Source organism: Nylanderia fulva, unplaced genomic scaffold, assembly GCF_048542155.1.
Source record: "Nylanderia fulva isolate GAGA-0341 unplaced genomic scaffold, ASM4854215v1 Scaffold154, whole genome shotgun sequence".
NCBI lineage: Eukaryota > Metazoa > Arthropoda > Insecta > Hymenoptera > Formicidae > Nylanderia > Nylanderia fulva.
The window spans coordinates 112,911-125,732 of NW_028189773.1; the positions used below are offsets into that span (position 1 = coordinate 112,911).

Sequence of the window (12,822 nt, forward strand, 5' to 3'; positions counted from 1 at the left end):
TATTTTAACTGCAACGGAGTGCAATACCAAAAACTAATCAAATCTAAGAAATTTTTTTTCGAATTGCTAAATTCTTTATGTAAAATGCGTACATGGTAAATTATTAATATAAACAAAAGGGAAATAATGAATAAATGCATCAATAGTAAATAAAAAACAATGTATGGATAATTAAGTCATAATTGAAAAGAAAACTTATATTATCAGTTTGCATCTTTGACATGTAATTTGTAAATAACATTATTCTCGTAAATTATTTTTATAATAATTATAAATTAAATTTTAAATGCCACTTGATGCAGTATTGTCTATAACTGTAAGTTAAAAAAATATCAGATAAGAAATATTTTTATCGGCTTTCAATATTAATAATAATATAAATATGATATTTTAAATCGGCCAATAGAGCCTAAGCGCGAGAAATTAATTCTTCGGAACTGTATCTCTTGGTTTGAGATTACTAAGTTCCATATAATTAATCGCGAACTTCCATATGGAGAAATAGGCGAGGAAAATATAGGTCCGAAAAGTCGCTGAAGCGAGAATCGAACCCGCGTGTTTCACTTTCCGGGCGACTGCTCTTACCAACAAACTATTCAGACCCTTTCGATCCTATATTTTTCATTTGCCTTTTAGTAGATGTTAGATTTTTCCATATTTCTCCATATGTAATTTCGATATTAATTTATATATGGAACTTAGTAATCTCAAACCAAGAGATACAGTTCCGAAGAATTAATTTTTCACGCTTAGGCTCTATTGGCCGATTTAAAATATCATATTTATATTAAAAAAATATATACATAATAAACATAATACAATTTCAACAAATTGTAAATAAAGTTTATGACTTGAATTGTAATATTAGTAAAAAGAATGATTAAATATAACATTAACTGTATTATAAAATGTAAAAAAAAGTAAATAAGCAATATATTTTAATAGATATTATCTAGATTTGTAAAATTCATTGCTCCATACAAAACTATATACACATAAAAATAATTACGATTGATTCGTCTCACTACGTCCGATAATATCCAACGCATTAACTATAAGTATCGAATCTTTTACGTTATTTCTTAAGGTTTTGATATTTTTGAGACAATTTGTAAAGTTTGGTCTACCAAATGCAGATTTCCAACAATGTAGCATCAACTGATACAACATCGGTGGACAGTTCAGAGGTTTTGGCAGTTTGCCTCCCTCACGCACATACTTTAAAACTTCGGAATTATTCTTGGCAGGATAAGGATGTTCACCCAATGACATAATTTCCCACATTAGTACACCGAAAGCCCATACATCGCTTTGTGAAGTAAATATTCCAAACACTAAAGATTCCGGTGCCATCCAGCGAATAGGAAGCATGCGTTCTCCTTCCTAAAACACAATCATATAGCACAATAAAATTTTTTTTATAGAACTTGTCCAGAAATTTAGAAACAGGCGTTATCTGCATATAGTTAACCCTCATTTCCCTTCCTCTTCCACAGGTATACAAATAAAAATAATTCACTTTTACTATTATAATCAGCTTAAAATTGTATTATTATAAAAAAATAGAATAAAAGTTTTAGCTCTCTCAAATAATTGTATTTACCGTACGGTAATAGTGATCTGAATAAATATCTCTAGCTAGTCCAAAATCGCCGATTTTCACAATACGGTTTCCATGATTTCTTACGGATATTAAGCAATTTCGACACGCGAGATCTCTATGCACAAATTGCTGTCTTTCTAAGTAACAACAGCCTCGAGCAACATCTTCGCACATGGCAAGCAAGTCTTGCAGACCCAATGCGCGCGAATCTGACGATTGCAATGTTCCATTATTTCTTAAATAATTCAATAAGTCACCAGGTTCTATTAATTCCGTCATAAGCAACGGTGAATCCGTGTCCATACAAATGCCTAATATTCTTAGCACATTTTCATGTCGAAAGTGGCTCATAAGTTTAGCCTCTTTCAAGAATTCCTTTTTCTCTTTCGAAGAAGCTTCTTTTTTTAGCATTTTTATCGCAACTGGTGTTGTGTCCGATCCTTCAAAATCTTTGATGATTCCTTGATATACCTGTGAAATATTACATAATTAACAGACAAATCGATAAAATGTATGCTAAAAATGTTTATCCTATTTGAATTTTTCAGAGAAATTTTAATTTTAACAATTACTTTTATTTAAAAATATGATTGACCATGAATTTAGGCGATTAAAAAATAAAAAATATATTTAAGAATATACTTAAGTAATAAGAAATTAATACCTACATTACCAAATGCGCCGCTACCTAGAAACTTTGTTTGGATAATTTGATTTTTTTTTATTATGGTCAACGCAAATTCGTCTGAATTAAATTGCAATCTAGGAGGGTTCAGCAAATTTAGTTGAGTGCACCCAAAAGGTATTTCATTTAAAGGCACTAATTCCGTATTCATCATTATTAGAGGCGAAACTATTTCGTTGCTTTCTGTGCGTTGTCTGTATGCTGTCATATAAAAAAACTTTTAATACACGACATAATGCTACGCATTGCAATATCTTAATTATTTTTAAGAAATAATGCCGACTTTTTCAAATTTTATATGTTCGTATATCTATATACCAAATCTAAACAATTTATAATAAAAATCCAAAATTTATATGAAATATACTTACTACAATAAAAGTAGTAAACATTGTATATTACAATGATTACAATAAGACATAATATTAATGGCAGATAATATTGCATAGCTGTCCCAGTTGCGCTAGGAAAATTTCTTGCATCACCTTTATTACACAAGAGTACAATTCTTCGTTTTATTGGACTTTTTATTTAAGATATTTTATCTTAATATCTAAGAACTACATTACTTGAAATGGACATCAAGGAAGGGTTGAAACGTAATAAGATTAATAAATTGCCAGTTGGTCGACACATATTTCTCAAAAATAAAATAATAACACTCTTTTCTCGACCAAACTGGCAAAATTTTATTAATTTACTTCACAACGTTTTAATCATGATTTAAGTCCTTAGCAAGTGATTTGTGAAATGTAGTTAAAATTTAAAGAAGTAAGCTTCTTAAAATTTAAACTACATTTCGCAAATCACTTGCTGAGGACCTGAATCATGGTTGAAACGTTGTAAAGTGAATTAATAAAATGATGCCAGTTTGGTCGGGTGTTCATTAATTTATTTTTAATTCTATCTGGCGATTCTATATGCACATATTTATCAATTATTATTAAGACATTTTACTTAAAATTTTGTTATTAAATTTTTAATGCAAAAAAACTTTTAAGATTCTTAAAGTAAGCATATGTTATCATAACGTCTTCATTTGCTTACCGAGCGTTTCAAAAATAAATTCTTCTCCATCAGACGGCCATATGAAATCTTCTTTATACTCAGTATATTTTAAGTTCAAACGAAATTTGTACTTAGTTTGCGGCAATAAATTTTCTATGTAATATGTTATTTTATCATTATTCTCTTCAATATTATTCGCAATTTCCCATATTCTCTTTCGTGACGCAGCATTTTTGTATTCCAGTATAAGGAATTCAGTAGGAATCGTCAGATTAACGCTTGGAATCCACGAGATATTCATACTGTTTGTATCGATCCCATTCAAACTTAAATTATTTGGTTCGGACATGTAGACTGTTTTTATTACACTGTCAGTGACGACATCTGTGCGAATAATTGGATACACACTCACGTATATCTCGTATTTTTGCTTTGGTATCAGTGACGAAATTACCGCGAAAAACTTGCCATTTGTCGTACGTTCTAGTTTATTGATTTTTATGAAACGAAACGAATTTTGATTTTCTTGAGTGCTATTTGGATATTCTACCATTTTCACCTCATAATTCACTGCCACGCAACCTAATTTTTTCGGTGGCATCCAATCAATTACCGCCAGATTTGGCATTACAACTTGAACTACTACATCATCCGGTGCATAGAGCTTGCCCGTAGTTATCAGTTTTACATCTGGGCCGAATTGCAAATCCATCGATATCTTGTAGATGTAAAAATTGCTCAATGCCAGCTTTAACGTGTATTCTGTCAACTGCGTCAAATTTTGGAATTCGTACTGCCGTTCGTACGTTTGAACATGAAATTTCTCAAATTTGTTAAGATCATTGTCTAAACATTTTAAATAACTCACAGAGATGTTATATATAAAAGTAAAATTGTACTTTTTACATTTGTCATTGGGATTCGGCTCCGGAAGGTTCACCTTAATGCTGTTTGCAGTTATCAACATTTCTTCAACACGATAATTTTTCGTAGATATTAGACATTTCTTCGGGGGATATGATTGTAAAGTTTTATCAAGAGCTATGAAGTCAAAAAATCTGTCTTCAAAATGGATTTTTTTAAAACATTCAAATAAATTTTTTTTGCTTTGGAGAAGACCATTCCCCTTTCTTATAATATATGTTTCATAGTATCCATAAGAAATCAAGTAAATATTTATACTATCAATTACTATATCATCAAAACGATAAATTGAACGATTTGGAAATTTTAAAATTATATTGCAATTACAACCATTAATATCCGTTACGATTAAATATTCATTGTTTATTATCCAATATATTAGCGGCTCGTCAATATTCGTTGTATCAATCGTCATGAGAGTATACTTAATTTCTAGCAATCCTAGAAATGTCTTGAGGCAAAAGCATTTATTGTTTGCCATATATAATTGGTTTCTACCATTGAAATCCGCTTGCACTATTGAGGAATTTTCTGTCCAATAGAAATGTCTGAAAAATATTTATATTGCTCATATTTATTGAAACATTATTATAATTAGCTATCACATTCTAATATATGTTTATTTATATCTTATACGTTTCTATGTAAATTTATGATTCCATTACTTATGGATCTTTAATACAAAATCTGCACATTAACTAACATTGACAAGTTATAGAACAACACAAATCTTTAATTAAAACAAAAACACAATATATTGTTCGATTTGTTAGATTAATTAAATTTAATGTACCTCTTATATGGCAATACTTTTAAAAATGAAGTATGCTTTGCAGCCAGTGCGATTTTTTCGTATGTTTTGATGCCTTTTTGTTGTAGTAATATTAAGTCGAATTTTATAATGTAAATATGATCGTCAATATCATATTCTAACCAATAAAGACTGCCACCAATCCAATCAATGCACAGAGAATGTGCATTGTACCCGCTTTCTGCTATTATTGTATATTTTTGATTTGTTTCGATTGCGTTCGGATTAAATTCCAATGTTATTAAATTTGAGTTGCAATTAATTCCATAAATCTTGTGTTCCAATGCTGAGTAAACGATTTCAGTACACATTTTATATATATCAAGTTCAAAGCCGATCTTTAAATCTATATCCAGTACATGCAATCTTATTATATTATGGAAGAGTAATAAAGGTACTGGATTCTCATGCGTGGTCGACACGTTGATGAACTTAGTATAAGAGCCAGTACCAAATTTGTTATGCGCTTGTACTTCGAAATAATACACTTTATCAGGCTTTAAATTGTACACTTTAAGTTGCAAAATCGTGAAATTTGAGATTATAACAACTGTTCTATGAATTATTTGATTCTCAAAAAACCAGTATTGAACTGTATATTTTTGTATCACTCCATTTGTAAATTTAGGTTCGTTCCATCTATAAAAGATATAAATATATTTTATCTTTATATTTTTAACAATTCCTGAAATTTATTTACATATAATTATCTATTACACGTGACATATAGAATAGTTTCATTTTAAAAAATCGGGTTGACCTTGAAATGATCTTAAAAACGCTATCTAAAATCAAACTGATGAGGCTAGTAAAAATTTCTTTTAAATCCTACAACTTTTATTTAGAACATTTATAATATTTTCGAGATATTTCGCCGCTCTGATTCTTTTCGTACTACCTTCCATATACAGGGTATTTCAAATGTGGTGGCAAAATTTCAGGAATGGATTTCTCATGCTTAGAGCAGAAAAAAGTTATACACACATAAGTGCGGAAATGATTAGTTTTTGAGTTTTAAGATTTTTGTAACACGATTTTTGTCTCATTTTTCGTTCTAAAAGTTCGCGTTTAAAGTCCGAAAATGATTACTCAGATAGCCACAGTAATTATTATGACATCAAAATGACGTCATAATAATTACTGTGGTTATCTGGGCAGTTTTTGGTCCGTTTAAGGTCCGGAAATAATTAATTTTTGAGTTTTAAAATTTTTGTAACACAATTTTTGTCTCATTTCTCGTCTTAAAATTCCGCGTTTAAAGGTATCAACAATATGTTTCAAGTTCGCCGGCCTATGTTTACAGATGGTGGACATTTAGAACATTTCTTCTAATTGTAAGACGAGAAATGAGACAAAAATTTTGTATTACATGAATCTAAATAACTACAAAACTAATCTTTTCCGGACCTATGTTCATACATATGTATATCTTTTTTTCTTCTCTAAGCATGAAAAATCTATTTCTCAAATTATGAGCACCATTTAAGAAACATTCTGTATACAATAAAACTTATAAAAGTACCAAATTGAAGAAAAAAAGTATTCCTTATTTAACTTGAGAATTATTATATATATTTACCTGAATGTCACATAAATGTCTTTCTTATTTATTGTGTCGTTAAATTCCACGAATGCTCTAGGAAATGTTGGTTCGCTTGGAAAACTTTCTGAAGATAGTGTAGTTACTTCTTGAAGCAAAAATCATACTTAATTTTATGCAAAAGTTGAGTATGTATGTAAATTTTTCTAGTTTATATAATCATGTATTAATATATATATATATTGACATACGTACTCTGTCAACAAAGAAATAAAATTAAATATGTACCGCATATTATGACATGCTGCAAAAATCATAATCATACGCGGAAATTAAGATATAATTTTTCCTTAAAAACTGTACAGGTTTTAATTCATTCAGTTATGTTTTAAGTATAAACCTTGCCTTGGTATTGTTTTTATGAATCGTTATGCAGAGAAAAATATTGAACAAATATAGGCGATAAAAGTTAATAATTAGTACTTATATTTTAACGCATGCTTGAATTATATTATTTATACCTAAAGTTTTATCATTTAAAGTTTTATTTTTAATACAGGGTGTTACTTAATTGGCGCCCAATATTTATATAACAATATTCCTCGTGGAAAGCTGAGTCGAAAAGTCCTGTACCATTTTTTTCTTTAAGGCATAATAAAATAGTGATTATTCAGTAACGTATTAACGTTACTGTATAATTACTACTTTATAATGCCTTACAGAAATAAATGGTACAGGACTTTTCGACTCAGTTTTCCACGAGGAATATTGCTACAAAATAGTAATTATTTAGTAACGTTAATACGTTTTATACATATTTTTTTGAAACTTATTAGATTTTAAAATTGTGAAAATATTTACAAATGGGAGTCTTTAAAAATTAGACTTTACAAACAAACTCTTACCGACTTCATTTCTCCCTCTCACAGTCTCGTTTTCAAAATAATACTGGACAGATTCGATATTTGATGACATGTACTCATGGACATCGATGATTCTGAAGGATGAGTTATCCTAGTAATAAAAATTCATCGTATAACTTATAAAAATCTATTCTATTGAATCACATGATGAACAGTACATAATGTGATATTAGATTAAAACTTATTTCGCAATTAATTTAATAAATAAGTCGTTGGAGTAATGAATGCAAAATTCCAAATAGTAAAATTAATGTACATGTAAAAGATATCCCAACTTTCAAACCAATGTTCAACTTTATTACGAGTAGAAATGGCTCTTCTTTTGCTTTTCCAGATGATCAAATGATTAAAGTAAGTCATTAAGTCATTTGAATCAAGTATCTATCACTTATTCAAAAAGATGACTGTTTTCGATATTTTTATAATTACATAAATGACATACATTGAGCTAAGTTAAATTATTATAAAATAAAACTAGAAAAAAATATATAAAATACTGTATAACATATAAAATACGGTGTAAAACACCGTTTAAAGAAATTGTTCTTATTGTGTTTCTGATCAAAATATCTTTTTAAATACCAAAGATTTTTTGCATTAAAAAGAAAGTTGCAAAAAAAACGCACGATTAGATTAATAAAAATTATGAAGAAATTATATATATGTATATATGTATAGGTATATATAATTGTGAGTCTTACAAGTTTGGTTCTTTAAAATTGTTAAAATAATTTTGTCTAATAATTTAGTTTTTATATTAATTTCATGTACATATATGTGTTAACGTATACTTGAAATGATAAATTGTATATCAATTAGAACATATAAAAAACAATAGCTGCTGTGTATATTATTGGCCTTGAAACTGTTTGATTGAGAACGCAATTTATTGTACCGAACTTCTACTTCAATATTTAGTAGTTTTCTACTCATGCAGTTTATCCTAAAAAGTTCTAATTTTCCATATTGATTACTTTAAATAATAAATAATTTTCTTAAAAATTTTATACAAAAATTAATAAATATAAATATTTGAGAAAAGTTTTAGACATCACAAGAGAATAATGTGAGAATGAGTGTATAAAAAATATGATATATGTTACGTACATGTATGTTTATCAGGTAACAGAAAATATATGGAATGAATAACAAAATCGTTAATATTAAAAATTCTTATTTGTAACAAAATAATTATATCAACATATGTTACGTTTAAGTTTAATTATTCATCCCAATTTAATTTAAATGTGTAACAATATAACATTAATCTGAATATATGACGTAAAATTAAACTTTACTTTCTTTATATCATTAATTTTACATAAATAGTGACATGCAATATTAATATCACAAACAATCTATTGTCTGTAGTATATATAACATTTAATTTAATCACGGCGTCTAATATTAATAATAAAATAATTAACGCTCTCGTCAAGCGATCTAAGTGAGCGACTAGCAGCAGCATCAAAAAACGCTCCGTGTAAAGATGATACCGAATAAATAACCAGGCAAGTAGCAAATAATTCTGCATCCTGCGCACATGCGAGAAAAATTTTTGCTAAAACGCTTGCGACTTTATTTTTCTTTATCAGCAACGTGTAAATGATTTAACGGTAACGACTTCGTCAACCAGAAATTTGTTTTGAATGAAAAACGAAAATCTGGCAATAAAAGAAGCCAGCGACAAGCGTCAAAAATAGCATCGTGTAGAGCATTTTTCACACACCGCAATTTCACAATTTTAAACGATAGCGAATAAAAAACGAACATCTGAAAAAATTTTTATCACCGAATTCTCTGACGAATTAAAAAGCTTACTTAAAGCGAATAAAAGCAGCATCGTGTAAAGCACTCTTAAGTGTAGATCAGAGTGTATCAAAAAATTTATTTTCGGAAAACTGACCTGAGTTAGACGATCCTCCTGATCTTTCGAAGAGGACGTGAATGCCGTCCTCATTAGCATAAATACTTTTAGTAAAACACATAATATTTTTAACGTTTTTAACATAGTAAGTTTTCTCCTCTTGTACATGTTTGTACTCGATTGGCTTTCAACTGGTGACCAACAGCTATTAAATACCATAGAATCTTCTCAATGATTTAAATATATTAATCAAATCAATATCCCTTCAATGTTTTTCGCAGAGTCGGATCTAGGCTAGAGCGAACGAAGCACTCGTTTCGGATGAAAGACATGAGGGGACATAGAAATGAACAGTAAATTGAATAATTTTTTAGAAAAAAGTATTTTTTATAAAAATGCGAAAATGATATTAACATCAACTTATGTAGCAGTTCAAGTACCTATATCAAACGTATGTTATTTTAACATGCATTTGTGCGTATGTGGAAAAAGCAGGCGTCCATTGCTAATAATGCCTCGGATGAGAAAATATCTCGATCCGGCTCTGATCATTCATATAGATTATAAATTATTAGCTGACGTTTGTTTCTCGCGCGCTCTGCGCACTCAATATGTAGTTGCGGATTTATGAGGATGAGCAAATAACAATTCAAATATAAATTCGAAAAACTCGAGTTCAGTTTTTGATTCAAGGAAATAATGAATAAATGCATCAATCGCGCGCGTAAAAGAAAACAATGTATAGATAATTAAGTCATAATTGAAAAGAATACTTATAATTATCAATTTGCATTTTTGACATGTAATTTGCGAATAACATTTTCCCTGAAAATTATTTATAATAATTATAAATTACATTTAAAATTTCACTTGATAAAATATTGTCCTCAACGGTAAATTAAAAAAATATATATAACATAATAAAATCTCTATATATTGTATATAAAGTTAATAACTTGAATTGTAATTTTATAAAAAAATGATTAAATGTAATGTTAACTGTATTTTAAAATGTGAGCAAAAGTAAATAAAAGCAATATTTCTTAACAGATATTATCTAGAATCGCAAGAATTCATTGCTCCATACAAAAATATATACACATAAAATGAATTACGATTGATTCATCTCTCCATGTCCAATAATATCCAACGAACTTATTATAAGTATCAAATCTTCTATGTTATTTCTGAAGGTTTTGATATTTTCGAGACAATTTGTAAAGTCTGGTCTACCAATTACAGATTTCCAACAATGTAGCATCAACTGATACAACATCGGTGGACAGTTGAGAGGTTTTGGCAGTTTGCCTCCCTCACGCACATATTCTATAACTTCGGAATAATTTTTGCCAGGATAAGGATGTTCACCCAATGACATAATTTCCCACATTAGTACTCCGAAAGCCCAAACATCGCTTTGTGAAGTAAATATTCCAAACACTAAAGATTCCGGTGCCATCCAGCGAACAGGAAGCGGGTGGCCTCCTTTCTAAAACACAATTATATAACACAATTAAGTTATTTTTATCGAACTTCCTTCAGAAGTTTAGAAACAAGCGTTATGCGTATACAATCAACTCTCATTTTCCCTTCTTCATAGGTATACAAATAAAAATAATTTATTTTTACCGTTATAATCAGCTTAAAATTGTATTATTATAAAAAAATAGAAAAAAAATTTTAGCTCTCTCAAATAATTGTATTTACCATACGGTAATAGTGATCCTTGTAAATATCTCTAGCTAGTCCAAAGTCGCCGATTTTCACAATACGGTTTTCATGATTTCTTACGGATATTAAGCAATTTCGACACGCGAGATCTCTATGCACAAATTGCTGCCTTTCTAAGTAACAACAGCCTCGAGCAACATCTTCGCACATGGCGAGCAAGTCTTTCAGACGTAACGCGCACGAATCTGACGATTGCAATGTTCCATTATTTCTTAAATAATTCAATAAGTCACCAGGTTCTATTAATTCCAATATAAGTAACGGTGAATTTGTGTCCAAACAAATACCTAATATTCTTAGCACATTTTCATGTCGAAAGTGGCTCATAAGTTTAGCCTCTTTCAAGAATTCCTTTTTCTCTGTCGAAGAAGTTTGTCTTTTCAGCATTTTTATCGCAACTGGTGTTGTGTCCAACTTTTCAAAATCTTTGATGATTCCTTGATATACCTGTGAAATATTACATAATTAACAGACAAATCGATAAAATGTATGCTAAAAATGTTTATCCTATTTGACTTTCTCAAAAAAATTTTAATTTTAACAATTACTTTTATTTAAAAATATGTTTGACCATGAATTTAGGCGAATAAAAAAAAAAAAAATATATTTAAGAATATACTTAAGTAATAAGAAATTAATACCTACAATACCAAATGCGCCGCTACCTAGAAATTTTGATTGGCTAATTTGATTTGTTGCGATTATGGCCAACGCAAATTTGTCTTGATTATATTGCAATCTAGGAGTGTTGAGTTAAACGTACTCGAAAGGTATTTCATTTAAAGATACTAATTCCGTATTGATCATTATTGGAGGCGAAACTATTTCGTTATTTCCTTTGCGTTGTTTGTATGCTGTCATATAAAAAAACTTTTAATACACGGCATAATGCTCCGCATTGCAATATTTTAATTCTTTTTAATTCTTTTTAATAATGTCGACTTTTACAGATTTTATATATACAAATATCTATATACCAAATCTGAAATAATTTATAATCCAAATCCGAAATTTATATCAAATATACTTACAACAATAAAAGTAGTAAACATTGTATATTACAATGATTACAATAAAACATAATATTAATGGCAGATAATATTGCAAAGCTGTCCCAGTTGCGCCAGGAATCTTTTATGCATCATCTTTGTTACACAAGAGTACAATTCTTCGTTTTATTGGATTTTTTACTTAAGATATTTTATCATAATATCTAAGAACTACATTACTTAAAATGAACACCAAAGAAGGGATGAAACGTAATAAAATTAATAAATTGCTAGTTGGTCGACATAAATTTCAAAAAAATAAAATGATGAACACTCTTCTCTCGACCAAACTGGCAAAGTTTTATTAATTCACTTTACAACGTTTCGACCATGATTTAAATTCTTAGCAAGTGATTTGCGAAATGTAGTTAAAATTTTAGGAAGTAAGCCAAGTAATGTCAAGGACATGATGTCAGCTTGACACAATGTACTCAATCGCTTACTTCTTAAAATTAAAACTACATTTCGCAAATCACTTGCTGAGGACTTAAATCATGGTTAAAACGTTATAAAGTGAATTAATATAATTTTGCCAGTTTGATCGGGTGTTCATTAATTTATTTTTAATTCTATTTGGCGATTCTTCATGCACATATTTATTAATTAATATTAAGACATTTTACTTAAAACTTCATTATTTAATTTCTAATGCGAAAAAACGTTTAAGATATTCTTAAAGTA

The 12,822-nt window shown here is 28.9% G+C and overlaps 2 protein-coding genes across 7 annotated transcripts; both read right to left on the reverse strand.

Moving 5' to 3' along the window:
- Nucleotides 1-182: 182 nt before the first annotated feature.
- LOC114930669 (proto-oncogene tyrosine-protein kinase ROS-like) lies at nucleotides 183-10,302 on the reverse strand. 4 transcript variants are annotated; one of them, XM_085480631.1, is made up of 9 exons: nucleotides 9,401-9,737; nucleotides 7,477-7,585; nucleotides 6,611-6,716; nucleotides 5,014-5,670; nucleotides 3,336-4,768; nucleotides 2,660-2,773; nucleotides 2,272-2,489; nucleotides 1,604-2,074; nucleotides 183-1,383 (listed from the first exon to the last, which is right to left on the reverse strand). In XM_085480631.1, the coding sequence occupies exons 1-9, from the start codon at nucleotides 9,578-9,580 to the stop codon at nucleotides 1,006-1,008; spliced, it is 3,666 nt and encodes a 1,221-aa protein (XP_085336757.1). In that variant the 5' UTR covers nucleotides 9,581-9,737; the 3' UTR covers nucleotides 183-1,005. The 4 variants fall into 4 exon arrangements, with proteins under 4 accessions (XP_085336757.1, XP_029158358.2, XP_029158359.2 ...); XM_029302525.2 differs by having other exon boundaries at nucleotides 6,611-6,719; XM_029302527.2 differs by having other exon boundaries at nucleotides 1,196-1,383; nucleotides 1,861-2,074; nucleotides 6,611-6,719; nucleotides 9,401-10,302.
- A 59-nt stretch (nucleotides 10,303-10,361) lies between these two features.
- Nucleotides 10,362-12,820, reverse strand: LOC114930679 (leukocyte tyrosine kinase receptor-like). Of its 3 annotated transcripts, none has more exons than XM_085480635.1 (3): nucleotides 11,738-12,820; nucleotides 11,069-11,539; nucleotides 10,362-10,850 (listed from the first exon to the last, which is right to left on the reverse strand). In XM_085480635.1, the coding sequence occupies exons 2-3, from the start codon at nucleotides 11,477-11,479 to the stop codon at nucleotides 10,473-10,475; spliced, it is 789 nt and encodes a 262-aa protein (XP_085336761.1). In that variant the 5' UTR covers nucleotides 11,480-11,539; nucleotides 11,738-12,820; the 3' UTR covers nucleotides 10,362-10,472. The 3 variants fall into 3 exon arrangements, with proteins under 3 accessions (XP_085336761.1, XP_085336763.1, XP_085336762.1); XM_085480637.1 differs by having other exon boundaries at nucleotides 11,069-11,277; nucleotides 11,380-12,817; XM_085480636.1 differs by having other exon boundaries at nucleotides 11,069-12,820.
- Between the last annotated feature and the right edge of the window lie 2 nt (nucleotides 12,821-12,822).

Coding starts and splice junctions, on each gene's coding strand:
- LOC114930679 (XM_085480635.1), bottom strand. CDS start 11,479: ATGCTGAAAAGACAAACTTCTTCGACAGAGAAAAAGGAATTCTTGAAA. Junction 10,851..11,068: donor AGGATCACTATTACCGTATG/GTAAATACAATT, acceptor ATTGTGTTTTAG/AAAGGAGGCCACCCGCTTCC.
- LOC114930669 (XM_029302525.2), bottom strand. CDS start 9,580: ATGGTATTTAATAGCTGTTGGTCACCAGTTGAAAGCCAATCGAGTACA. Junction 7,586..9,400: donor AGGAGGATCGTCTAACTCAG/GTCAGTTTTCCG, acceptor TTTTATTACTAG/GATAACTCATCCTTCAGAAT. Junction 6,720..7,476: donor GAGAGGGAGAAATGAAGTCG/GTAAGAGTTTGT, acceptor TTTTGCTTCAAG/AAGTAACTACACTATCTTCA.